Source organism: Chiloscyllium punctatum, chromosome 43, assembly GCF_047496795.1.
Source record: "Chiloscyllium punctatum isolate Juve2018m chromosome 43, sChiPun1.3, whole genome shotgun sequence".
NCBI lineage: Eukaryota > Metazoa > Chordata > Chondrichthyes > Orectolobiformes > Hemiscylliidae > Chiloscyllium > Chiloscyllium punctatum.
The window spans coordinates 3846393-3874082 of record NC_092781.1 but is presented as its reverse complement, the minus strand read 5'-3'; the positions used below and the strand labels follow the sequence as shown (position 1 = coordinate 3874082).

The 27690-nt window shown below is 42.7% G+C and overlaps 1 protein-coding gene across 1 annotated transcript; it reads left to right on the top strand.

The window, feature by feature from the left end:
• Nucleotides 1-1589: 1589 nt before the first annotated feature.
• On the top strand, nucleotides 1590-27289 carry LOC140466501 (cathepsin J-like). Its single transcript, XM_072561983.1, has 7 exons — nucleotides 1590-1731; nucleotides 2551-2673; nucleotides 6088-6267; nucleotides 14238-14456; nucleotides 22248-22413; nucleotides 24645-24747; nucleotides 27158-27289. The coding sequence occupies exons 1-7, from the start codon at nucleotides 1600-1602 to the stop codon at nucleotides 27255-27257; spliced, it is 1023 nt and encodes a 340-aa protein (XP_072418084.1). The 5' UTR covers nucleotides 1590-1599; the 3' UTR covers nucleotides 27258-27289.
• The last annotated feature ends 401 nt before the right edge of the window (nucleotides 27290-27690 follow it).

The window sequence follows — 27690 nt, the reverse complement described above, 5'->3', positions numbered from 1 at the left end:
ATCCAGTCTTTTCCCTCTCAACATTTTTTCCGTTTCCCACTCAGGTAAACGCTGTCATCATCTCCTTGTGCTTGATCTTCCTTCAGTTTAAGGCACTACCTTGATATCCAAGATTTTCAATTTTACATTACATATGAAATTCTGGAAAGCTGTGTCCACTTTTGTTGAACGAATCATTTACGATATTATTATTGATGATCCTGTCGCGTTTCATACAAACAAGGACGAAAATAGCTTGTTCTCCAGTTGATTCTAGAACGTATTCTTCGAAAAAACTCTTATAGTTACACCCCATGAATTCAACCGCAAGGCTGTATTTTTCAATTTGATTCATCCAATCAACGTGAAATTTATTATTGTAATGACTAATTCGGTACCTTTCTTACAAAGTCCCACTGTTCCTTGGTGTGTGTGCTCTCCATCTACACTCTTAAAAAACACATGAATGAGACCCAACAGAGACTTATTTTCCTTTCTCATCACCTCACATAAACATCCACAAAACCATTTCTCACTATTTCACTAATATCCGATGTTTTAAACTTGAAACAGTACAGCAAATAAACTGGCCTTTCAGACCACCATGCATGCGCCTACCATGATGATTTTCTAATTTAACCTCATCTGATTTCACATGTTATGTGACCCTCCATATCCTGCCTGTTCATGTGTCTGTCAAAATGTCTCTTAACTTCGACATTGCATCTACTTCTAGCACATCAACTGACAGCATTTTCCAGGCATGTACCAGACTCTGTGTAAAAAACAAACAAACGCTTGCCTCTCGTTTCAATTTCCCCTTTTCACATTGAAGATTATCAAACTAGCTGGCAAAATTCCCTCCGCTATGTTCGTTGACTTCATAAAGATGAAGGATTCTTGAATACTCAATTGAATGTTCCCTGCCGTGATCATTTTGGAACCACATCTCTGAAACAACTTTCATGTCATATCAATTTCTTTGTGACTTTTTACATCAACATTTTAAAAGTGCTGCACACATTCAATTTGGGAACTATTAATTCTATCTTTTTACTGAGGACATACGAGCTTTTTCGGTTTGATTTGTTTTACCTGTATCTTTCATTTTGATTGAATTTGTTTCAATTTCTTCCTTCGCTTTCAACTCGCGGTTTACATGTAGTCTTCGGATGCTTTTTGCATTGTCTAAAGTGACAGTAGATACTGATACATTTACATCTTTTCCTGTTGCTAATCCCACAGTCAAACCTTCTAAGAACTTATTGCAATATAATTATCACGACATGAACTGTGGACCGTGACTCAAATAACGTTCATCACACGGAGGCAGTTTATGGAAAAGTACAATTTCATCATACTGTGTTGTTTCCAATATTTGGTTTTCAATTTGGTACGTCATTAATTTGATCAATCTAGTGCTGGAAGATTCCAGTCCACAGACGATGTCTCGTGAAGGTGAATTACATTAAACTTTCAGCATTGGATGAAATGTTTTTTGATTGTTTGTATTATTTGTACAATGTGTATTGTTTCTTCTCAGAATAAGGAAACAGCTAACTTGATAGTTGCCCACTCCCTATCTAAAACCTACTGGTCCTGCGTATGAGGTTGTGCATCATGAACGTCTGGCTGTTGCTGTGCAGTGTGGAGGTATCTATTCTGGCTGCAGCCTCAACAGACACATTTGATTCAAAATTGGACGAAGACTGGAAAAACTGGAAATCACAACGTGGGAACCAGTACACCAAGGTAAAAGGAGAGTCTGTACTGTTCAGCTCATTCAGAATAAGAATGGACTGCACACAATTGACAGAGATTGAGAATATGTAGTTGCAGTCAATGAGAGGCATCTGCTGAGTGAAGTGACATTGAGAAAATATTGATCTTGAAATTCAATGGTATTCTACAAGTTTCTATCTTCATTAATGAACTGACCAAATACAAAGTGAATCAGCAGCGACTTGGTTTATCTTAATTTACTAGGATCCCGCTGCAGTCCTGTTGGATTTACGACAAAAAACACAAATCTGACTCTAGAAGATTAAGATCCATTCTTGGTGTTGAAGAGGCATTTGTAAGTGGGCATCTTGGAGACTGAGGGATGGGGGAGCCGTCTGATCATTCCAAGCGGCCCATTCAATGAAGCATCTCTTTGCCGAAACCCAGTTTACTATGCTGGCAGCTTAACGCAGTTCTCTCACACAACAGGTTAAGAAGATACATACATGGACAGTAATTGCCCATGTAGTGGCCACAGTTGTTTTGCAAGGAATTCCATGCTTGCCACTGGCCTAATCTTGCTTCAGGCATGGACTCTTGTTCAGCTATTTAATTTTAATTCACTTTCAGCATGAATCTCTCAGACTGGCAGCTCGACAGGTTTTGCTGTGGGTGCGTTATGTTGAGTTGGGTCTGGGGAACCTGAGTAATCATTTTCACATCTGGGTGGGACGATGAATCCTGACAGGAAAATGTTATTTCAGATTTCACAAACCGTTTTCTAATGCTTCTGTATTATTTTATGAATGAAAGAAGCTGGAGTCTAATTATATTAACCTGTTTATTCAGGATGAGGAGAGCTACAGGAGAATGATATGGGAGGACAATATGAGATACATCGAACAACACAACCTCGAGCACTCATTGGGGAAACGCACATCTAAATTGGGAATGAACAACTTTGGAGATCTGGTGTGTACAGGATATATCGTCTACGATCAATTTGATGCCGGTCATTGTGAAATTGTGAAGCTGGTACAAGGTTATATTCAGCTACAGGAGCAGCACTTGGTCATTTCGTCCCCCAAGCTGACTCACTCATTCAGTACACTCAATGACTGATCTCACTTTACTCCAATTTGTTGATTCCTTCCTTCTCATTCCAGGCTTCCATTACCCGTTACTCATCTGGAAATCAAAATAATCTCGCTCAAGTTTGAATATATTCAATGACTCAAGTCTCCATTTCTCTTTTGGAAGACAACTCTAATGACTGGCCATCCCCTGAATTTGACAATTTCTGCTCACTTGCATGATCATATTTTGTACAACTAATTTGCATTATACAGCACCGGCTGGCTTGAGCACACTCTATGGACGGCAGTCACACCATGGATACACCTCTGTGTTGTTGAGCCTTTATCGATGCTGTCTATTATGAAGTCTGGACGCCTGAGTTGCATTCTGTACTGTGGAGGCTGCTCCCTTCGGCTATAATATTCTTCTTGAGACTGCTGGATCTCTGCCTCTGTCCTACCTATTGCTGACTAAACTTTATCCACAGCAGATAAACTAACTTGCTTTCCAAACATATTAAAGAATAATCCTGCTCTCTGTATTATTGCTCCTCAGGACAGTTGGTCATTTCCCCTGTTCTCGGCACTTCAAACAAAATGTGACTAATGACATCAGCATTACACCAGCATCCCATGAATCGAAAAGAAATGATTTGAATTGAATTGGCTTGAATTGAATTGAATTAGATTGAATTAAGCTGAATTGAAATTAATTGAATTATTTTGAGTCGAATTGAATTTAATGTGATGTGTACCAAGGCACAGTGAAAGGCTTTGTCTTGCGAACAATACAGGCAGATCACAGAGTTCAGTCACATAGATAAGTAAATAGTAGCGTCAATGTCTATGCCAGGACATTGTTCTGTACTCACCTTTACCATCAAGAAAAGCATCCTCTCACCATTAGCCCTGTCAAGCGCCTTCGAATCTTATTTGTTTCAGTAAGTTCAGCACTCCACCTTCTCATCCTTCATGAGGAGTGGGCACAGTCTGTCAAACTGTTTCTTTCGTGATAACTCTCTTCTTCGTAGGAATATTTTTGATTAACCTGCTTCAACTTTCCTTCCAAATATTCCTCCGCAAAGAGTGAAATCAATGCTAATCACAGTGCCCTCTGTGCTGTCTGACTGACTTTGTCCAATCACAACAAGACTTCCCCACTTTGATGCTGTCTTTGCTCTGCATTAATGGCAACTATATATTTTGCCTCTTTAATAACTTGCTGGACCTATGTGCACACAAATGTTAATAAGTGAACAAACAGGCAACACTTTTTTTTAACCACAGGAAAGCCAATAGATTGTGTTCACTTGCAATTTTAAAAGACATTTCATGCAGGGCCACACCAGCTGTTGCTAAACAAAATAAAAGATTATGGTGAAATGCGTAACATATTGGCATTGGTTGAGGATTTATTCGCTAAACAGAAAGCAGAGAATGGGATTATTGAAAGTGAAGACAGAAATAATCCTATTTTCCTTCTGGGATGAAGGGGAACAACTGCACCAAAGATTGTCCTGTGAGTAAAGACCAACCAGGTTGGGACTTTAGTGAATGGGGTTTAGAAGATTGACAGGTGATCCCTTTGAAATTTACATGTTCTTACTGGGTTTGACAGGGTGAGTGCACAGATGATGTTGACGCGAATGAGAGAGGCTAGGACTTGACATCATCGAATTACAATAAATGGACAGCGTTTTGAAATCGAGATGAAGAGGAATTCCTTCTCTCTGAGGCCTGAATGTCTTTGCAGGAAGATAGTTCAGTGAAGAAAGCGTTTGTTATTCTGCCCTATATTTGTCATGTTATTGAATAGAGCTGTTGGGAGGTCATGTTTCTGTTGTGGAGGACATTGGTTAGGCCACTGTTGGTATATTGCGTGCAAGTCTGGTCTCATTCCACTCGCAAAGATGTTGTGAAACTTGAAAGGGGTCAGAAAAGATTTACAAGTATTTTGGCAGGACTGCAGGATTTGAGCGATAGGGAGAGGCTGAATGTAATGATGAAGCAAGGTGGAGGGGCCAATAGTCTACTCATGTTGCTATTTGTTATGTTCTTATGGGGGAGGAAACAATTGCGCAAATTGAGTAAGACAGCTGAAATGCCTGTCAACGGCATTGAGAGGAGTCCTTAGGTTAGGAAAAGCGAAGATGTGACAAACACCCCAGTGGGTGGTGACACCGATGAACAGGTGGAGAACCTGGGAAATGGAATGGAATCTTTGCAGTTCGCAGGGTGTGAGGAGACGTAGTTCAACGTAACTGTGGGAGACAGTAGATGGTCTAGCCCTTAAATGGAAACACTAAACTCAAGAAAGGAAAGGAAGATTTTCAGAGATTCCAGGTGAAGTTGGGGGAAGGGTGGAAATTCGGAGTAAAATTGATTACTATTTCTAATTCTGGGTGAGAGTTGAAAGCAACAATCAATGGATCAGACACAGAACTTTGACAGGGGTCAGAGTAGGACTGGAACAAGGCATGCTCCATATAGCCATCAAAAAGGCAGGCGCAACTCTGACTTTTGCATGTCCCGAGGGCCACGCTTATTACTCAGAGGATGGGACATGTTCATTCCCCTTTCAAACCGACATGTATCCCTTCCTACCCATCAAAAAGAGACACCAGATGACTCACTACCAGTTTGCAAGCTGGGTTTGGTATGGAGATATCCAAAGTTCCTGATGATACGATATTTGATGATAGATAGCACCAAATTTGGTCCTTTTCTAACCATTCCAATCCAGTATCTTCTTGAAAAAGAGCAATTTCATTTTCGTACCTAAACCTAATAGTCCATGGGCAATGAGGCCAACTCAAGACCAACGTGTTATCCGGAATTCAGATCAGGCCAGTGATGGAATGTGAAATCCTCCTGATTGGGAAGGTTCATCTCAAACACCAATAAACCCCACCAATCTGAGGTGAGTTAACCTATCCTTCCATGATGAAATTGACCTGTCAGGTTTTAATGATCATAGACCATTATCGAACTGATTCTTGCAAAATGAAACACATGTACAAAGCAATTGCCATTTTGGTAATTGAACGATCGAGCAGAGATATTTGAGCTGCTCGAGCCTTCTCACACAGCTTTTTATTGGATTGGGACGAAATGGATGGCCACTTATTTGCCTGCTGCTCACTTATTCAGTTAAAGATTAAACACGAGTAATGAATGCCCTCATTGCTTTCCCCGCACTTCATGCTAAAGTCAGCGATTATGTAGAATGTAGCTCTCTTACGTTATTGACACTCTCCGACATAATCACCACTAAAAGTCAATCATTTCACCAATGTGTTTGAATTTTCAGACCAATGAAGAGTTCAATAAGCTCATGAATGGACATCGCCGAATCGAAGCTGTTAACATGACTGAAATTGAAGCTGATGAAACAGATGAAAGTAGTGCATCTAAAGAAAGTTACTTTAAACTAAGAACTGCAACTGTTGACTGGCGAAGAGAAGGTTTAGTTACTCCAGTGAAAAACCAGGTAAACAAATCATGAAAAGCTCTCAAGATTATTAAGTGCAGACATTAATTTCTCAACAGAATTGGACGTTTTGATCAGCTTGTCGGAATTGTTAGGAAAGGCTCCGTTTCAGTTGATAATTTTTAACACAAATTGCTTCTCCTGTTTTCTTGTTGCATTTGTTTCCTGGTATTCAAGGGAGCATGGTATATGTATCAATGATAATGTTCGTGCTTTTACTCATAATATCTAGAGAAATCATACTGCAAAAACAAATTCAATGGTTAGATTTAATTGTAAAATTGAAGTCTACCAGTACAATTCCGATGTAATAAATATAAGTTCAGATATAAATTGGCACAACTCAATAATGGTAATGTTGCGAGCTGCAGTGCCAAGCTTCCTTGTGATACCATGTCCAGTCTTATTCAAAGAATATTCGATCATATGCTCGACACCCCAAATTTGAAAACCACATTCACTTCTGTTGGGCCTTGTACCTCTCTCAATCATTCTCTCCAACTGGACAAGGCTGATCGACAGGAGGGCAGAGCCTGCTGGTAATTATATGAAATATTGTGTACAAATGGGAGTTGTAAACGATCGGACTATACTGTAATTCACTAAGTGTCAGTTGCATTGAATGTTTGGGTGAGAGAACACCATGAGGCTCAGTGAGATTTCTCACTATCGTTATCAAAAGCATCTCGGTAGCCACGTCAATGCAGCTATAACATCCCACATATCCACTCCGTGTCTAATCTTCCCACACATTCTTCCCGGAGCTATTCAATAGATTCATGAATAGTGCCCGATATCCTGGGAGCTCACCCATCATGAAAAAGCTGCTGTGAACCCACATGAGCACGAGCATGGTCACCTTGCCCTGCTCAGATAGGAATGTTTTTGAACAGGCCAGAGAATGGTACAGAAAAACAACCAACATTGCCATCAGAATGCTATGTGTCAGAAGCGCTGTGGCCACCCACCTTCCCCCTCCGTCTATATCCCAGCCTCAGCACCCCCTCCTACCCAGATTCATGATGTCACTGACGTCTTCCTCATCTTCAAAACCAACATCGCATTGGCATTGCCACTTCACGACCTCGGAATAACTCCCGTCATGTACCAACACCAAGGGCCATGCCAAATTTAAATCTCTCACTCAATCCTTCCTGCCCTGTCATTCCAGGAGATGAGAGAACACTGGAGGACAGAAAGCTCTTGGATTGGTGGAGAGATGTCTGACACCAGATTCCTCAGCCTGTGAGGAGTGACTCCTGTTTCTCACCAGAAAACATGATACACCCACATTCCACTGAGCGAGTAAATACCACTCATCACTGCTTTGTTAGCATTCTGTCACTCTCATTAATTCTCAGTGTGTCTTTGCATTGACCCCAGAAACTTCTGTCTCTCGTGTTCTGTCGGTTCCATCAGCATCTATTCTAGCTCCACAGGGAAAGAAGACACCTCCTCATTCTCTGAGCATGAAAGTATTGAGGCCTCAGTGGAAATATCAGTAAGGCTGCGTCCCGCACACACCACTAGCTCCCTGGGAATGTGAGCTATTGAGGGTATGGGAGCACTTTCTGGTAAGCACCTCACTGTGTCATTTCCTACAGCACTCAGAGGGCTGCCAGCGACCCGGAACGGGCAAAGGAGACCGTGGTGTCGACAAAAATCTACATGTACCATGGCGCAGCAGATGCAGCAGACAGGGATGTACACTTGAAAGATGACAGATACTCTGCGGGGACCCAGATACCCCAATCAATGAATCATCTAAAGTCCAAGGACAGTATGCCAGTTGCCATGGAGAAGCAGGCCCAGCACCCTCAGCGTCTGCTGGCCATGGGCACAAAGCTGTACCCCATCGCCAACTGCTCCACAGGCCTGTAGTCGAGTTGCCACTTTCTAATCACAAGTAAAAGGGACAGTGCCCTGCTGGAGGAGGAGGCACACACAGGTCACTCCGAAGACCCAGACTCCAGATATCATAGAAGTGGCTGAGCCTCCACCTCCAAACTGCTGCCCAGTTCTGCTCAGCATTGTCAGTGCTCCCTCACGCCCGACAGACAAAATTGCTGCGAGACTGACTGAACAAACCATTGCAGGGCTAACAGGCTGCAACAATGTGTCCGATCCTTCCTGCCCAACCCAGAAACTGGTATTCATTAAATCTGAGACAATGAAGGAATATAAGACCATAAGACCATAAGACATAGGAGTGGAAGTAAGGCTATTCGGCCCATCGAGTCCACTCCGCCATTCAATCATGGCTGATGCGCATTTCAGCTCCACTTGCCAGCGTTCTCCCCGTAGCCCTTAATTCCTCTAGACAACAAGAACCTATCAATCTCGGCCTTGAAGACATTTAGCGTCCCGGCTTCCACTGCACTCCGTGGCAATGAATTCCACAGGCCCACCACTCTCTGGCTGAAGAAATGTCTCCGCACTTCCGTTCTGAAATGACCCCCTCTAATTCTAAGGCTGTGTCCACGGGTCCTAGTCTCCTCGCCTAACAGAAACAATTTTCTAGCATCCACCTTTTCAAAGCCATGTATTATTTTGTACGTCTCTATTAGATCTCCCCTTAATCTTCTAAACTCCAACGAATACAACCCCAGTATCCTCAGCCGTTCCTCATATGCTAGACCTGTCATTCCAGGGATCATCCGTGTGAATCTCCGCTGGACACGTTCCAGTGCCAGTATGTCCTTCCTGAGGTGTGGGGACCAAAACTGGACACAGTACTCCAAATGGGGTCTAACCAGAGCTTTATAAAGTCTTAGTAGTACATCTCTGCTTTTATATTCCAACCCTCTTGAGATAAGAGACAACATTGCATTCGCTTTCTTAATCACAGACTCAACCTGCATGTTTACCTTTAGAGAATCCTCGACTAGCACTCCCAGATCCCTTTGTGCTTTGGCTTTATTAAGTTTCTCAGCATTTAGAAAGTAGTCCATTCCTATATTCTTTTTGCCAAAGTGCAAGACCTCGCACTTGCTCACGTTAAATTCCATCAGCCATTTCCTGGACCACTCTCCCAACCTGTCTAGATCCTTCTGTAGCCTCCCCACTTCCTCAGTACTACCTGCCTGTCTACCTAACTTTGTATCATCGGCAAACTTCGCTAGAATGCCCCCGGTTCCCTCATCCAAATCATTAATATATAATGCGAACAGCTGTGGCCCCAGCACCGAACCCTGCGGGACACCGCTCGTCACCGGCTGCCATTCTGAAAAAGAACCTTTTATCCCAACTCTCTGCCTTCTGTTAGATAGCCAATCCTCAATCCATCCCAGCAGCTCACCTCGAACACCATGGGCCCTCACCTTGCTCAGCAGTCTCCCGTGTGGCACCTTATCAAAGGCCTTTTGAAAGTCCAGATAGACCACATCCACTGGGTTCCCCTGGTCTAACCTACTTGTTACCTCTTCAAAAAATTCCAACAGGTTTGTCAGGCATGACCTCCCTTTACTAAATCCATGTTGACTTGTTCTAATCAGACTCTGCTCTTCCAAGAATTTAGAAACCTCATCCTTAATGATGGATTCTAGAATTTTACCAACAACCGAGGTTAAGCTGATTGGCCTATAATTTTCCATCTTTTGCCTTGATCCTTTCTTGAACAAGGGGGTTACTACAGCCATCTTCCAATCGTCCGGGACCTTTCCTGACTCCAGTGACTCTTGAAAGATCTCAACCAATGCCTCTGCTATTTCCTCAGCAACCTCTCTCAGAACTCTAGGGTGTATCCCATCGGGGCCAGGAGATTTATCAATTTTAAGACTTTTTAACTTTTCTAGCACTATCTCTTTCGTAATGGCAACCATACTCAACTCAGCCCGGTGACACCCTTTAATTTTTGGGATATTACTCCTGTCTTCCACTGTGAAAACTGACGCAAAGTACTTGTTAAGTTCTCCTGCTATTTCCTTATCTCCCATCACTAGGCTCCCTGCATCAGTTTGAAGTGGCCCAATGTCTACTTTTGCCTGTCGTTTGTTTCTTATGTACTGAAAGAAACTTTTACTATTATTTCTAATATTACTGGCTAGCCTACCTTCATATTTGATCCTCTCATTTCTTATTACACTCTTTGTTATCCTCTGTTTGCTTTTGTATCCTTCCCAATCTTCTGATTTCCCACTGTTCTTAGCCACTTTATAGGATCTCTCTTTTTCTTTAATACATTTCCTGACTTCCTTTGTCAGCCAAGGTTGTCTAATCCCTCCCCGGTTAATCTTTCTTTTCTTGGGAATGAACCTCTGTACAGTGTCCTCAATTATACCTACAAACTCCTGCCATTTTTGCTCTAGTGTCTTCCCGGTTAGCCTCTGCTTCCAGTCTATTTTAGTCAGTTCCTCTCTCATGCCCTCATAATTACCTTTATTCAACTGTAACACCATTACATCAGATTTCGCCTTCTCCCTTTCAAACTCCAGACTGAACTCTACCATATTATGGTCGCTACTTCCTAAGGGTTCCCTTACTTTAAGATCTTTTATAGAGTCTGGTTCATTGCAAAGCACTAGGTCCAGAATAGCCTGCTCTCTTGTGGGCTCCATGACTAGCTGTTCCAAAAAGCCATCCTGTAAGCATTCCATGAATTCCCTTTCTTTAGATCCACTAGCAACATTATTTACCCAGTCCACCTGCATATTGAAGTCACCCATGATCAATGTAACCTTGCCTTTCTGACATGCCTTCTCTATTTCCCGGTACATGTTGCGTCCCTGGTCCTGACCACTGTTAGGAGGTCTGTACACAACTCCAATTATGGTTTTTTTGCCTTTGTGGTTCCTCAATTCCACCCACACAGACTCAACATCATCCGACGCTATGTCATTCAATACCATAGATTTAATTTTGTTCTTAACTAACAAGGCAACTCCACCCCCTCTGCCCACCTCTCTGTCTTTTCGATAAGTCGAAAAACCATGGAGGTTTAACTGCCAGTCCTGACCCCCCTGTAACCAAGTCTCTGTGATGCCTACTACATCATAATCATTCACTATTATCTGTGCCATTAATTCATCGGCTTTATTATGAATGCTACGAGCATTCAGGTAAAGTGCCTTAATGCTAACTTCCTTATTAGAGATGTTGTAAGTCATATGTCCTAAGTTATCCTTGCTTTTTTCTGCATTCTCAGTCTGCCTCAATTTTAAATCCGCCTGGAAACATGCTATCCTGCTGCTTATCTTTCCATTTACCTCCATACTCCCTGTTGCTTTCACTTTCCCTTCCCCCCAACTCAGAAGTTTAAAGTCCTACTGACCACCCTATTTATCCTCTTCGCCAGAACATTGGTACCTGATCGGTTCAGGTGGAGACCGTCCCAACGGTACAGATCCCCCCTGTTCCAAAACTGATGCCAGTGCCCCATGAAGTGGAATCCCTCTTTCCCACACCAATCCCTTAGCCACTAAAATATGAAGTTTAGTGGCAAGCGTGACAAACCTCGTACGTTATTTGATCCTTTTCGATATGTGGTATCAGCTTGACCTTCCACTTGGCTGTTTTTCTCTCGGTGGAGAGAAGCCTTAATAAAACTGCACCACCATGATGCCCAATGACATGGTCACATCGGACCAACGTGTGTACTGTGAGCTTGGTGTCGCATGTGGAAGGAAGAGGAGCAAGCTTTGCAGAGGTAAGGCTGTGCTGCTAACACCATCACACTTCATCCAACAACTTTATGGAATCCCTTCCCATCCAAGATTCATTTTAATCATCATTGCATATCGTGTTATCACCCAACCTCGCTCATAACTGCAATCTCCCAGACCTCTCAACGCACAGCCCTCAGAGGTGAAGAATTGCAAACTCTTCTCCCAGTGACAACAGTTCCCAATCCCCGAACTAGTCACTTTGTAGCCAAAGGACTGTTGAAACCAAGTCTCTGGATTGCAGACGCAAGGACAACTCCCCGCCCCGGCACCAGACTATGGTCGATCCCTGGACTGGGGACGAGCAAATGCCAGATGCTAAAGTTCATGGGCAAGGCCCATACAACTGGAGCCTGTGCATCTTGTCCTGAGATGATATTTGGTCTGATCGAACACCATGGTCGTTTGTAACCAATCGGAAACAGCGTTCATCCTGTCCCTCTCTGAGAGCCAATGCCATGTTCCCTTGATAGCCAATGCATTTTGCGAATTTGTCAAGAGTGGAAATTGAATAATGAGACAAGTTTTGGTATTAAGAAGACTTTTCATAATCAAATAATCCTGTTACATTTCAATGCTTCAAGTTGTTGGTCACTGCTGTAGAAATCAGATCAGTCCTCCTGGGAATAACGCTAAGGACGCTGCTTGGCCCAAACACTGTCCCCGCCAGGCGACACAGCTCCAGTGCGGAAAATTCTCCGACATCTTCAAACTCTCTCTTCTACAAGCTGAAGTCCCAACCTGCTTCAAGAAGACCACCATCATCTTCGTAAGTAAGGAAACAAAACTCATGCATTGTTCCTTAATGAGTACAGACCAGTGACCTGAGCACAATAATCATGAAGTGCTTCGAAAAGCTGGTGAGGGCCCACATCAACTCCATTCTCCCAGCCTCCCTCTGACAATTAAAATGTGCCGATTGAAGTAACAGGGACACGGTGGGTGAAATATCTCTCGCCCTGCAAGCCTTGAACATTGGGAATAGGACACTTTCGTCAGACTTCTACTCATTGACTGTGCCTCTGCCTTCAACACTCTTATCACACCTTTGCCACATTGAACTCAAAGCCCTGTGACATTGTTCATGATTCTATCGTCTGCAACTGTATCCGCAGCTGTCTGACCCACAGATACCAATCATTGAAGATCGGCAACTGTACCTTCTCCCGAATAACCTTCACCACTTGCGTCCCCCAATAATGAATGCTCATCCAGTTACTGTACTACCTTTACACACACGAATTCTGAACGAACACCATCTATATATTCACTGACGACAGCACTGCAACAGGAGGGAAATTTGTTAACGATGAATGAAAAGACACAATGGAGATAGAGGGATCATTGACGTGGTGAAATGGGAATAGCTTCTCTCTCTCTCAATTCCGGTAAAATTAAAGAACACATAATTAACTTCAGAATGAAAGGAGAACAACACGCTCCATCTACATCAATGGGAATGAGGTTGAGAGAATGGAAATGTCAAATTTCCTAGACTGAACATAATGGACAAACTTTCCAGAAAATACCATGTGTTTGTGCCGTTGGAAAATATACAACAACGCCTCTTCTTTTTCAGAGAGCTCAGGAATATTGGCATGTGAACAAGGACCATCACTAACTTCGACAGTTGCACCTTTGAGCGCATACTGTCTGGGTCCGGAAGGCCAGGTCTAGCAACTGCGAAGCTCAGGATCATAACAAACTCATGAAGGTTGTATGCGAGTCCCAGACGATCATTGAATCGAATACTCTATCTATGAACTCTACTTACACATTTCGCTGCCATGAAACGGCAGGCAACATAAATCAAGGACCTACCTCACCCCGGTAATGTACTACTTACATGTATTCCGTCAGGTAGAAGATACTAAAGCTGGAACACATCCACCAGCAGGTGCAGGAACAGCTTTTCCCCAGCTGTTTTTAGTCGGCTTTGAAACTCTCTAGCTCAAATCCTTCTGATCTTGCTGAAATTGAATTTGCCTTGTGCCCACTCTCTGCGATGTACCATTTGTCCAACTCTTTTTTGATCTCTTCATCCTCGCATACTATCATGTGCCTCTATTGGTCATAAACAAATGGTTTCACTGTTGTTCGGGACACGTGACAATACATAAATCAAATCACATCTGAACCCATGCACACCGATATTCACAGGTTCCATGTAATTCTGAGAAACCTGAACAAACCTTTAGATGAAGTTCTAAAAGTTCGTGTGAGACGGTGTTCCAAATGTATGTTGATGCAAACTGGCTATCATTTGTCGATCAATATGAGTTAATGTGGTTATATTTCTGTCAACACTAGGGTCAATGTCATTCTTCCTGGGCTTTCAGTGCAACTGGTGCCATAGAAGGACAGTGGGCAAAAAGGCATGGAAACCTGGTTTCTCTCAGTGAACAAAATCTGATTGATTGTAGTATACCAATTGATGGATGCTCTACTGGATTCGCATGGCACGGCTTTCTTCAAGTGATTGAATTTCAAGGCATCAACTCTGAGGAAACTTACCCTTACACAGGAAAGGTAAATCCACAAGACTTCTAGTAAGATGGTGGTGGAGTCGGGATTCTCATTTCGTTTTATTTCATTTCTTCGGTCCTGTCTGTGTTCACATGCAAGTTATATTGGAGTTTATTTTAATTACCTCTTGGTGAAGAGCAACGAAACCTGTGAGTGTGTCGAGCAGCATGGACTCACAACGGAAATAGCCAAGAGAGTTTGGGTTGCTTATGGCTCCTGTCCTGACGCTAATTCATGGCTGCTCAGGCGGTGATGAGTCTAGGTACCTGGCAGTGTCCGTATTGAGTACAGTTTCGTGCAGGCAGCAGATGAGCTCTGCTTTCGTTCATGGCAATGTCTGCGTCTATCAGAGATTCACAAAATTAGCTGTGCAGGTGAGTCTGGGATTTTGGCAGCATCTGCACCCTGCACAGACTCATTGAGGTAGCGTGCAAGTGGGTTAGTTTTCTGTCAGTGCCTGTATCCAGCAGGGGTTGACGGAGGCAGAGCGGAGGTGAGATTTGTTTCCTGTCAGTATCTGTATCCAGCTCAGATTCATGGAGGCAGAAAAGGTGAGTTTGGTTTCCTGTCATTACTGCATCCATCATAGATTAGTGCAGATTGGTTTTGTTTCTGTCAGTGTCGCTATCCAGCACAGATTCATGGAGGGACGGGAAAGGTGTTTTCGGGTTCCTGTCATGATCTGTATCCAGCACAGATTCATGGAGATGGGGGGAAGGTGAGTTCGGGTTCCTGTCAGTGCAGGTCGCCATCACAGATTCATGGAGGCAGCAATGGAGCTTAGGCCCAGTACAAGATCCGGCAGCAACTGCAGTGACTGCATTAGACAGCGATATCTAAAGCAGCCTCGTGGTAACAACAGAATCGTGTTTGGACCAATGTCATGCCTAGCAGAATCAGTGCCAACTACTTTGCTGAGGTCCATCAAGGCCTCCTTTTGACCAAGGCATCAGCGGAGTCAAGATGCTGCCAAAGATTTGGCGACTTTCATTCCGACGGTGATAGAGAAGGGGACACATGCCTGACCAGCATGTCCATGATGGAGCACTTAGCAATGACTATGAAGTTGGACGTTCTCTTTATATCTCCATATGTTTCTCTTTTATATTGTATGTTGTGATTTTAAATGTGTTTTGAGATGGTGCTGCAGCGTGGCAACACGAGACAACACATTTCCCGATATGTGCAAAGAATATGCACGTGACACTAAATAACTCAAATGAAAATTCTTCGGTGCTTTTCAGAAGCACGGACTTTTTCCAACATCCATGGTGTTAGACCCTGAAACGCAATGCTTTTCAAATGGGAGCTGCCATCCTGGATCTCTGTCAGTCCTTCCGTAAGAGTCTGCCCTCAGGTTTCTGAAAGTGTCACTGTATTAGCACCATTAAGGAGGCTGAGAGAATAAAATCTTTCAGCACTCCCACTCATCTCAACCTTATCTTGGAAAGCTCTCCTACATCTTGACACAACACCTCGTACCCTCAGACAATATGTCTGAGGAGTTAAGAATACTTCACTTTCTGTGAATTAATGCTCACCATTCCCACAGTTCAAAGATATGGAGGTTAGGGGGATTGTCTATGTTACCTAACCAGAGTGCGAAGGGAATTATAGGTTAGGTGTTTAAGCCATGGGAGACGCAGGGTTACAGGGATAAGGTAGGGCCGAATGGGCATTTTCTACACTCTGGGAATTCTATCATACTGTGATTTAGCATCTGGATGTGAGGTTCGGCTGAATCAACGGAACATTCAGCATATTCTGTCCTTCAGAGTGGGACGTGCGCCATCCACTATAACAGTTAACATCCTAACACAGCGATGGACAGATCTGAAGAGTCAGGAATGTCTGTCTGCTTCTCCCACATGCCCCAACGGGCTGGTCAGTCACTCTCATATAATCTGGAATTTTACATGAAAAGGAATGTAAATATGTTGATTTATTAAGAGAGGCGTTTACTCTTTAGGAATGTCATTTACCATGCGACTTGCTGGGTTGACATTTGGCATATTGTGGTGTAATTAAGAAACTTGGCTTGAATCGATACTCAGGAGACGTTTTTGCGTAAGTTGCTTTACGGTTGATGTTGTTCCTCCAGACGCCGTTGTTGTCTGTCAACACGTCACAATTGCCCCGAGTCTTGGATTTGTTTGGGATCAGCCTCTTGCGTGCAAATCCCAGCTCTTTGTCTCAGTGTTACACAGTTTCACGTTGTTCTTCGGTTCATTCTTCAAGTCCTTACCCCAGCTCTTCCACACTCTCATGTCTGGACTCATTGTAGAAGACTTGCGCGTTATTATCCAGGACAGCAATTGCTTTTGTTTTAGGTTTGTGTCAACACTGTTTAATTGTTCCTGTGGTAATCTGAGACCACAAGCAACGCAAAATTTAAGTTCATTGTCTGCCCACGCTCCCCGCTTTCCAAAATCCAGCGTTTCATTGGCCAAAGAAACAACTGAATGAAAGAAACACTCTCGTCATATGACAGGCATACATGATCTGGTGACTGGGCATCACTCTACACTAAACCTATTCTCTGGCTATGTTTTATGGAAGTGATGGCCTCTCACCCACTGGCTGGCGAGTCAACATTAAGAGAGTCTCCTCTTTTCATGAAGCTCCAGTGTAGGAATTGTCACTCAGGCACTGAGCTGGACAAGAGAAGGGCTTTGCACAAAGGACAGCGCCAAGGAGTGGTCATTACCAGCCAAAGGCCAGTGGCGCTGCTCATCAGGAAGGCAGTAACATTCAGTACAACAACCTGAGGGCTGGTATTGATCTTGGGTAACAGACCAACAGTAAGTGACTGAGTGAGAGGAGTGGAGGTGACGATCACAACACAGCTTTGAGTCGGGGTGTGTTTGGCTGGGGTGGGGTGTGGTGCAGTGAGGTCAGATAACAGCAGGGGTACCCTTCCTCAACTGGTACTTGATATTTTCCCGACCCCTAAATCTACAAATCAATGCTGAACACATTTGCATGTCGTTGTCGTCTCATGTTGATCACCTCACTCACCACTGAATGAATTATATTGGCATTGGGATCAGAACTGCTCAGTATGATAAATTGCCAATTTGGCAGCCTCAGTTTGGACTCCAGCACGAATACTCGGCTTGTGATTCATTACAACTTTAGTCCCGAATTTACACTCCATAGTTGGGGAAACGACCTGATATCAAGCGTTAAAGTGAGAATGACACCCCTTTCCATTCAGGCGTGACGTGACATCAAGGAGCCCAAGAAAATCTGGAGTGAATGGAAATTGGAAGAAAAAAATCTTTTGGTTGTAATTATATCGAACACACTGGAAGGTGTTTGCAGTTATTTGATGGCTTTCTGCTCGGGACATGTCGATCGGAGTTCCTCAGTGTAGCCTTCTTGGTACAGCCACCTTCAGCTGCTTCGTCAGTGGCCTTCTATCCAAAAGGTAAGCAGGGGGATTATCTACACGATTGTCAGCACCATTTGAATTTATCACATTTTGAAGAAATCTGTGTCCAATGCGGCAAGGTGTGGACAATATCTCCACTTGCGAAGATAAATAACAAATGACATTCTCACCAGACAAGTGCCAGGCAATGACATAATCCAACAAGTGACGTAATGTAATCATCACTGAGTCTCACATGATCAACATCTTTGAAGCCTTTCCATCAACTAAACAAAAGGCAAGGATATGGTGGAATACTTCATCATCCCTGGATGACTACAGCTCCGACAACAAAGAAAGAAACAGTTATATTATTGGTTGTCTACTATAGACATTGGACAGATTGGACAGTAGATCTTGGAAACGTGCAGATATAAGAGAATAGCTGATAAGGGTGATTTGAAATTCCCTAATATTAATTGGAACATCCGCGGTGAAGATTATCAGGATGGAGATGATTTTGTTGGGTGTTACCAGGAAGTATTCCTGATGCACTAAATAGATAGGCCGACTGAGAGAGGCCACATTGGATTTGGTTCGAGACAATTCGCCAGGCCAGGTGTTAGATATCTCGATGGAAGAGCATTTCGGTGACAGAAAGCATAAATGCCACAAATGTGCAGTCGCCGTGGGTAGGAATAGAAACGGACTGTATGAGAGGGAAGCCGAAAATGTGTTGCTGGAAAAGCGCAGCAGGTCAGGCAGCATCCAAGGAGCAGGAGAGTCGATGTTTCGTGCATGAGCCCGTCTTCAGGAAGAAGGGCTCATGCCTGAAACGTCGATTCTCCTGCTCCCTGGATGCTGCCTGACCTGCTGTGCTTTTCCAGCAACATATTTTCTGCTCTGATCTCCAGTATCTGCAGTACTCACTTTCTCCTTTATGAGAGGGAATTTAATCTGGGGACGGGATGTTTTACTACTCTTCGACAGGTCCTGTGGAGTGTAAATTAGGAATAATTGTTCTACGGGAATGCACAACAGAAATGTGGAGCATTTTTTTACTGTGTTGAATAACTTTGTCCCAATGAAACCGGTGCGGAATTGTAAAGGAAATCAGCCCTGGATGACAAGAGCAGAAGAAAGGGATCTGGCGAAATTTTTTTCGATTACAGCGTCGAAAGGAAAGAACTCAAAAATGGACGAAGGAAAACTGGTTGGGGGCATGAGAAAGCCTTGGCGAGAAGGATTTGAAAATATCCGAATGTTTTGCACACTTACATTAGGAATAAGAGAATGATCTGCGAGAGTCTAAGCTGGATCCAAGCCAATGGAGGGAACTTAAGCATCGAGCGTGGCGAGATAGAGAAGGATCAAAATGAGTTTTATTTTGCTGTAGTAGTCGTGCGAGAGAGGGAGATTGATGATAGCGAGAATACTGGGGAAGAGCTTACTAGGCTTGAACTGATTGATATTTAGAATGTGGATATGGTATAAATTGTGAAAAGCGTGAGTATGATTCAATCTCGAGGGCAGGATTAGATATATCCACATTTCCTACGAGAAGTGAGAAATGAGATTGCTGCACATCTGGCAATGATCTTTGAATCCAACCTCTTCACAGGAGTAGTTCGTTATGTTTGGAGGGAGGAATATATTGTAATTCTCTTCAAGGAATTAAATAGAGAAACAAAAATGGAAATTATTGTCTCGGTAGGTTTACGTCTGTGGTCAGCAAGGTACTGGAAAAAGTTCGCAGATATAGGATTTTGGATTGTTTAGATAATGATTTTTGATTAAGGAAAATCAATGTGGCTTTTTGAGGAGCATGTCATGCATCACAATTCGTATGCGTTCTTTGAGGATGTGTTGAGACAGGTTGATGAAGGTCGAGCAGTGGATAGGATGTATATGGATTGCAGTAAGGTATTTGATGGGTTCCCCACGGCAGGCTCATTCAGCAAGTTAGGAGGTTATAGGATCTACTGAAATTTGGCTGACTATATACGGAATTGGCTTGCCAAGAGAAGATAGGAAATGGTCGTGGATGGGATGTCATTCATTTGAAGGTCGGAGACCAGTGATCTCCTACAGGGATCTGTTCTTGGGCCTTTGCTCTTTGTTTTTTTTATATAAATGGCTTGGATAAAGAAATGGAAGGTAACCAGAGACGTTTATCCAGGAAAAGGGCTGTCATGAGAGGTCATACAGTTATGGTCACTGGAGAAAGTAAAGGGAAGATACCAGAGGTAGGTTGTTTCCGCAGATGTTTTGATGCGTGGACTCCACTGCCAGCTTTGGAAGTAAAGTTAGAGACATTCACAGCATTTAAGCGACTGCTGGTCAAGCACATGCACGGCAGCAATTGGAGAGGTGTGTATTTAGGTTGATCTTAGATGAAGATAAATATTTGGCACAACATTGGGGTCCGAAGGGCCTGCACTGTGCTGCACTGTTCAGTGTTCTATGTTTTGACACTGAGTGGGTTTGACACCATCCAGGACATTCACTCCATTTGTCTGGCATCAAATCCACAAATATTAATTCCCTCCAATATCATCACAAAGTGACAGCAGTATATACAATTCACGAGCTACAGCTGTGAAGTTGACTGATGGACTGTCGACAGAATCTTCTAAACCGAAGGCCACTTCCGCCAAGGAGGGCTGGAGATACAATGAACACCACTCCCTGCAACATCCCCTCAAATCAGTCACCATCCGGGCTCAGAAATTTATTGTCATTCCGTCACCGACTTTGGGTCAAAAGACTTGAACTCCCTCTCGAACAGAATAGTACCAATCAAAAATTCTGGAAATGTTGTGGAAGGCAGCTCATCACAACTTCTCCAAGCCAAGTTTGAATGAACGCTGACACAGTCTGCCACAACTACATTTTAAGCCACCTTGGAATTAAACCTGGGTGAATGTGGCAATCCCTCCTGCTACACACAGACACCCATTCCAATATCACTCCCAGTATCAATCTCACCCCAGAATTGGCATCATGTTCTTCCCTGTGTCCTGAAGCTGAAGTAACTGCAACATTGATGAGAAGTAATTGAAAATTATTGACCAGAATCTTCACTCCATAAGTCAGTAGCAACACTCTGAAAAGTCAACACATTTATAATTTTCCAATTTTCGTTAAAACACGGGCATAGTGGCCATACTTTAGACAATCAATATACTCCATCCTTTCCCACATGCAGGAATTTATAGAGAGGCCAAGTGTGCAGGTGCATAATTCCTTGGAAGTGGAGCCGAGGATAGATAGGATGGTGAAGGAGGCACTTGGCACAGTTACCTTCATTGTTCAAATCATTGGTACAGGTATTGCGACGTCATATTGCAGCTGTACAGGACATCGACGAGGCCACTTTTGTAAAACTCTACACAAGTTTTGTTGCTCTGTTAAAGGGACGATGTTTTTAACTTTCACAGGGTGCAGAAAATATTGATGAGGATGTTGCTGGGTTTGGGTTTCAGTTATCGGGAGAGACTGAATAGGCGGGGCTTTTCTCCCAGCGGAAGAACAGAGGCTGAGGGGTGATATTATTGATGTTTAAAAAATCATGAAGTACATGGATCGGGTGAAGAGCCGAATGTTTTAGCCATGGGATCGGCGTTCAAACCTAGAGAGCAGAGCCTTAAGGTGAAAGGGGAAATATTTGAATAAGCGCTGAGACTAATACTAATTAGTTGTAATCCAATGACTCTAATGTTGCAAGTATTGACGGTTTGGGAAACATTTATTTGCATGTGAAGATTTGAGTTTACTAAAGGACGATCACAATTTTCAGATGAGTCGACCGAAAACACTGAAGAGGCTTAACTCTTTCTAGTCTAGTTTCGCTATGAGCTAACGAGGGGGTGAGCTTGATTGGGATACTGAATTGTCAAGACAAATAACAATGTTCTTCATGTCCTCACATTTCAATTCATTTGCAATACCATTGCTTGGTCTCAGTGTAGAATATTTCGAATACATTGAGCAATAAATATTAAATTTGACACAAGAAAACCCTAAAAATGATCTGATTTGTAATTGTTTCGCGCCGAGGCTCATGTATGTATGGAATGACCTGCCTGAACAAGTGGTGGAGGCTGGGGCAATTATAAAATTTAAAAGGTACCCAGATGGGTATATGGATTGGAAGTGTTCAGGGCCAAATGGTCGCGAATAGGACGACAATACGTCAGGATATATGATCGGCGTGGACGAGTTGGAACAAACGGCTTGTTTTCATGCTTAGTCACTATAAATGTATTTTTTTCTAAAAAAAAGTGAACAAATATCACACAGATTTGGGAAAACAAATTGGCTGCCAAAGTAGGAATGCAGAAAAGTATCAAGAAAATAAAAAAATAGCTTTATCATGAACTTAATGAGCATTCCTTTTCAACATTTTATTTAAATTATAGGATGGAGGCTTCTGCAGATTTCAACGAGATAAAATTGCTGCTAAAATCACTGACTACAAATGGGTTTGGGGAGGCGAGGCAGCATTGGAACAAGCAGTGAGAGAGATAGGACCGATGTCTGTTGTGATTAATGCAAGTCTGAAATCCTTTCAACATTATAAAGGAGGTAAGTTGCAGAGTACTGGATGATGTCTTTGAATCCGATTATCGAGTGTTCAAGAAAAGGTATTAGAAATCATAAATCTATAGACACATTTACTGTCACTATTTTGGTATTAATATTACTGCAAAGTTCACCATGGACCATGACCCTTATCCTTGTTCCTCCCTACACTCCTCTCGTGTGACATGCCGTCCAGTTCTGTCAGATATCATCGAGTTAAAGCTAGACTATGCTACAAGGTGAGCTCATGAATGGTAATGAGAAATGGACCTGCTCCCATTCGGAGTGATGCAAATAGCTCAAAACGTTGTGCGATAGCTAAGAGAACTGATAGTGAGGTGTAACTGTCCTGATGTGCTGCTGAGTGCCTGCACATGTCAGTGTTTTATTAATTGTAAACTGAAGACGCTACAGTCACTGTATCTGGATTAAGAGGAAGGGCGAGACCTTCGACTTGAAATCTCTTGGCCTCCTGCTGAGAGTCTTTCACTCTCTGCTCCACCTCTTCTCTCAGCAGCTGTTTCTATTCTGTTCTTGATCTCCTCTCGTGTGGCGACTCGAGATGACTTGCAAAGACGGTGGTCTGAACAGGGAGGTGGACGCCTGCACAGCTTCCTTGTGATGATGACACAGGTCGTCTCCATGTGCAGGACCATTCCCTATTGACTCCATCAGCATTTCAAATCACAAAGCACTTCTACTGTACAACCCACAATTGGAGACAAACCCGAAAAATACTGAATGCAGATTGGCGCTCCTTCATCACCCCAGGTGTCGGATATTGTAAGTTAACAGAGTGTGTTAACACACATGGCACCAAACTGAAGTTTCACACAGTCAGATACCATGGTCAGTGTGTTCTGCAAGTGTCTGGTAAATTATCCCTACACCGAAAATAATCTCAGCAAGATACTATATCAATCATTGATACAAAACACAACAGCAAAATTTGTCAAAAATGGAAGAATGTAATCAAGTTCGGACCCATCAATTCGAAAACAGATAGTCTGTGATTGGGTCGAACAAGGAGATTAAATAAGAAAAGGGATGATGGAGCAGTGCCAGCAGGAATGGAAAGAAGACAATTAAAGAAAGTAAAGAAATGTATAGCAGTAGGTTTCAGGGCCTGAGGGAGTGTTATTTAAAAAAAGAGACCTCGGGGCCCGCGTGCACAATTCCATGATCTTGGAGTCACACGTAAACAGGGTAGTGGAAGCAGCATTCGTAAGCTTTGGGATGTCATGTTCCAGCTGCACAGGACATTGGTAAGGACAGCTTTAAATTATATGCTAAAGTCTGTACTTTCTGCTAGAAGAAATTTTTTTAGTAAATCTGAAAGGATCCAGAAAATATTTACAAGGACTTAGCAAGGGTTCAAGTATTTGAGGGGGAGAGTGAGGCTGAATTGTGCCCAGCTTAGAGGTTTGGTGGAGAAGCACAGCAGGTCTGGCAGCATTTTAGGAGGAGGAAAATTGAGTTTCGGGCAAACGCCCTTCCTGATGAAGTATCTGTGCTCGAAAAGTCGATTTTCCTGCTCCTCAGATGCTGCCTGACCTGCTGTTCATTTCCAGCATAAGTCTAATCTGGACTATGATCTCCAGCATCTGTACTCCTCACTTTCACCCGAGGCTGAGAATGCTGCAGCCTTGTTCGCTGGTACGACAGAGACTGAAGGGTGAGCTTGTGGAATTTCATAAACAATAATGGGTATGGGACGAATAAAGAGGACAGGAGTCCAAAACTAGAGACCATAAGTTTAAGGTGAGATGGGAAGGATTTAAAAGTTACCTGAGGTGCAATGTTTTCACACCGAGCATGATACGTGTCTGGAATGAAATACCAGAGGAAGTGGTGGAGAGTGATACAAATACAACATTAGAAAAGGCATCTGGATGGGTAGATGTATAGGAATGGTTTACAGGGATATTGGCCAAGTGCAGGAAAATAGGACTAGATTGGTTGAGGATATGGACGATTTCCATCGAAGGATCGAAGCATTTCTACACTAAAAAAGTCTATGACTCTGAAGGATGTGCCGAGAGGAAGTGAGAATGGCAGAGGCGATGTCATTGGGAAACATTGATTAAAGTCAACAGACGTCATGGTGAGGAGTGAGGACCATCAATTTGAAGACAATTAGTAAAAAGAGACATGTCAATCCTCATTAATCAAAGCTAAATTAACACTAATTAAATATTTCACCGATAAACCATTTAATATGTGTCTCCTAACAGGCGTTTACTATGATGAAAATTGCTATGGATATGTAACCCATGAAGTGCTGGTGGTTGGTTTTGGAATTGAGGATGGAATGAGCTATTGGCTGGTTAAAAACAGGTCCGTACTCTATGAAATAACAAACATCTGATCACAGACGGAGAATGATAGCGACATGGCGTGAATTTCCTGTCTCTGTGCTGCAACCTGTGTATCTGTTCAACGAGCACGTGACACTGTGTTTATCTGTCAGTGAATGCTTAATGGTTGTGCTGTCTGGGATGATATCTGAAAAAACGTTAGAGGCAGGTAACCAATCACCAAGTAACGCTGCACTTACAAGTGTACGGTTCTTGCCTGAAGTATTGCTTCGTACAGAGGAAGGCATCAGAGTGTCATTATCCCTTAAACACAACCTTTTTTAAAAATTACCAGTACAAATTACAAACATATGGTTAAAATTAACAGCTATACACAACAAAAAGAAATTTACTGGTGCAATGGGCGGGAAAGCCAGACCCCAAACCCAACTGTACAACCTATTCACAGGGAAACAAAGACAAAGCTCGAATCAATCAACCGTCTCACCTGTCACCAGGGCACTGATGGGACCAGATTAACAGCCCCAATTCTGGAACGTAGAAAATAGAACTGTACAGCCCAGTAAAGTTGCGCCGACCTGTGGAACCAATTTGAAGCCCATGTAACAAACACTATTCCATTCTCGTCCATATGCCTGACCATTGACCATTTAAATGCTCTGAAATGTGACAATGCCTCTACTGTTGCAGGCAGAGTCCCAAGCTCCGACAACAATCTGAGGAAAGAAACTAACTCTGACATCTGTCCAATATCTATCACTCTAGATTTTAAAGCCCCCCTGCCAGCCATCGCCATTCAAGAAAAAAATGCCTCTCACTATCCAACCTATCAAATATTTTCATTAACTTATGTATCTCAATTAATTCACCTCTCAAACCTTGTTCTAACGAAAACAGCATTAACTCCCTCAGTATTTCCTTTTAATATTTCCCTCCATTACTGGCGATTTCCCAGTCAATCTCATCTGAACACGTTCCAAAGCATGCACATTCTTCCTGTAATATCGTGACCAGAACTGCACATATTTCCCAGAATGTGTTTGCAACAGAGATTTGCACGGCTTGAAGAATGATCTCCTGGTTCCGAAACTGAATCCTCCTTTAACAATTAAAGCTAACACACCATATGGCATCTCAATAACCCTATCAACCTGGGAGGCAACATTCAAACATCGATGTACCTCGACACCGAGATCTCTGTGCTCATCTACAGAAGCACGAATCTGACCATTCGCCCATTACATTTGATTCCTTCCAAACTGAATCATCTCACACTTTTCCGCGTTAAACTGCATTTGTCACTTTTCGTCATAGCTCTGCAGCTTATCTACTTATCTCTGCAATCCATACATCCTTAGTAACTGTCCACAATTCTAACGACCTTAATGTCATCGGCATATTAATCCACCATCCTTCTGTGCTCTCATTCAGTTCATTTATATAAAAATCGACTTACAAAAGTGGATGCAAAACTGATCTTTGCAGTACTTCATTAGTAACTGAAATCTAGAATGAATATTTTCCATCAACGACCGTCTGTCTCCTTTAAGAGATTTATTCTATGAGGCGTCGCTGGATGCCGTTATTACAATCACGTCAGTCAGGTTTGGAAGAAGCAGTCACATCTTCACGGCCAGACTGGATACATGTTTGATTAAATAAATCCTGTGGTTCGGGTGAATACACACACACACACACACACACACACACACACACACACACACACACACACACACACACACACACACATTGACACATACACATATTTCGACATGATCCCAGAGGAAACAGTATGTGGGTAGCTTACGACACCATCCACATCCACATTGTTGGTTAATAAGTTAGCTATTATTACAATGTAATGGGTGCAGCAATAGTTTGGTAAAGCTGGAAATGTGATTTGGGCAGGGAAACCGTATATGGAACAAATTTTAAGGCAGTTTAGGAGACACTGGGTAACCTGTGCCCAAATCAACGCATACTCTGCACAGACTCTATCCTGTGGCAGGCAATCTCAGAACGATGATGGTTAAAAAAATCTCTGAGAAAATCTCCTTCTCCATAAGGCAAGAAGGAAATCTCCAGGAGGCCACATATACTGCTCTCACTCGCCCCTATTCACTTTTCCCTTCATATCTACTCCAGCTGCAGAACTATCCCTGATAATGATCTCACCTCATGCCATTTTAAATGTTGTAGTGAGTCCATACATAATGTACAGATCAGCAATTGATGCAAAAAAAACCAATTCACTCTTTCCAGCCTGATGCAAGTTATTCATTACAAATCGTTATCGAGCTCAGTAATTCCAGTATTCAGTCCCGAAAATAATTCCAATTATATACAAGAGTGAAAACAGCTGCTTCTCCAAACATGTCTCTTTTATCAGCGTTTTGATTCCAGCATCAATTGATTTTCTTATTTTCCAGCTGGGGAACAGACTGGGGTGAAGAAGGGTACATAAAAATTGCTAAGGATAGAGGGAATCACTGTGGAATTGCCAGTTTTGTGTGGTACCCTGTCGTGTAACGAGCCAACTGATAAGACAGAGCTTCATCAATCCCAGCTGAATAAAAAACCGGACCATTTCTGTTCATGCTGACTCATTCAAGGACATTGCTTTAATTGTCTTCTGCAAATTTAAAAAGTGAAATAATAACGATTTTTGCACATTTCTATCGCTTCATATAAAACCAATGGCATTGTCTCATTGATACATATAGCCACTGTAAATGATAGAATAAATAAATTCTCCAGCTTGTAGAAGACAATAATCTACATGTACTGCTGATGTCCAACAACATAATAAAGGCTGCCAGCAATCATTTTCAGAGCATGTTTGTTCCAAACGAACGTATTTGCCTTTGTGCCTAATGAATTGTCTTGTCTGCTATGAAATATATTGTCCAAACATGTTGGAGACAAATGTATAGAAAATTTAACGTGTCTGTGTTTTATGACA

Excerpts from the sequence above, each read along its gene's own strand:
- LOC140466501 (XM_072561983.1), top strand. The coding sequence starts at position 1,600 with ATGAACGTCTGGCTGTTGCTGTGCAGTGTGGAGGTATCTATTCTGGCT. Across the intron at positions 1,732-2,550 it reads GTGGGAACCAGTACACCAAG|GATGAGGAGAGCTACAGGAG; the intron begins GTAAAAGGAGAG and ends CTGTTTATTCAG. Across the intron at positions 14,457-22,247 it reads CTTACCCTTACACAGGAAAG|GATGGAGGCTTCTGCAGATT; the intron begins GTAAATCCACAA and ends TTTAAATTATAG.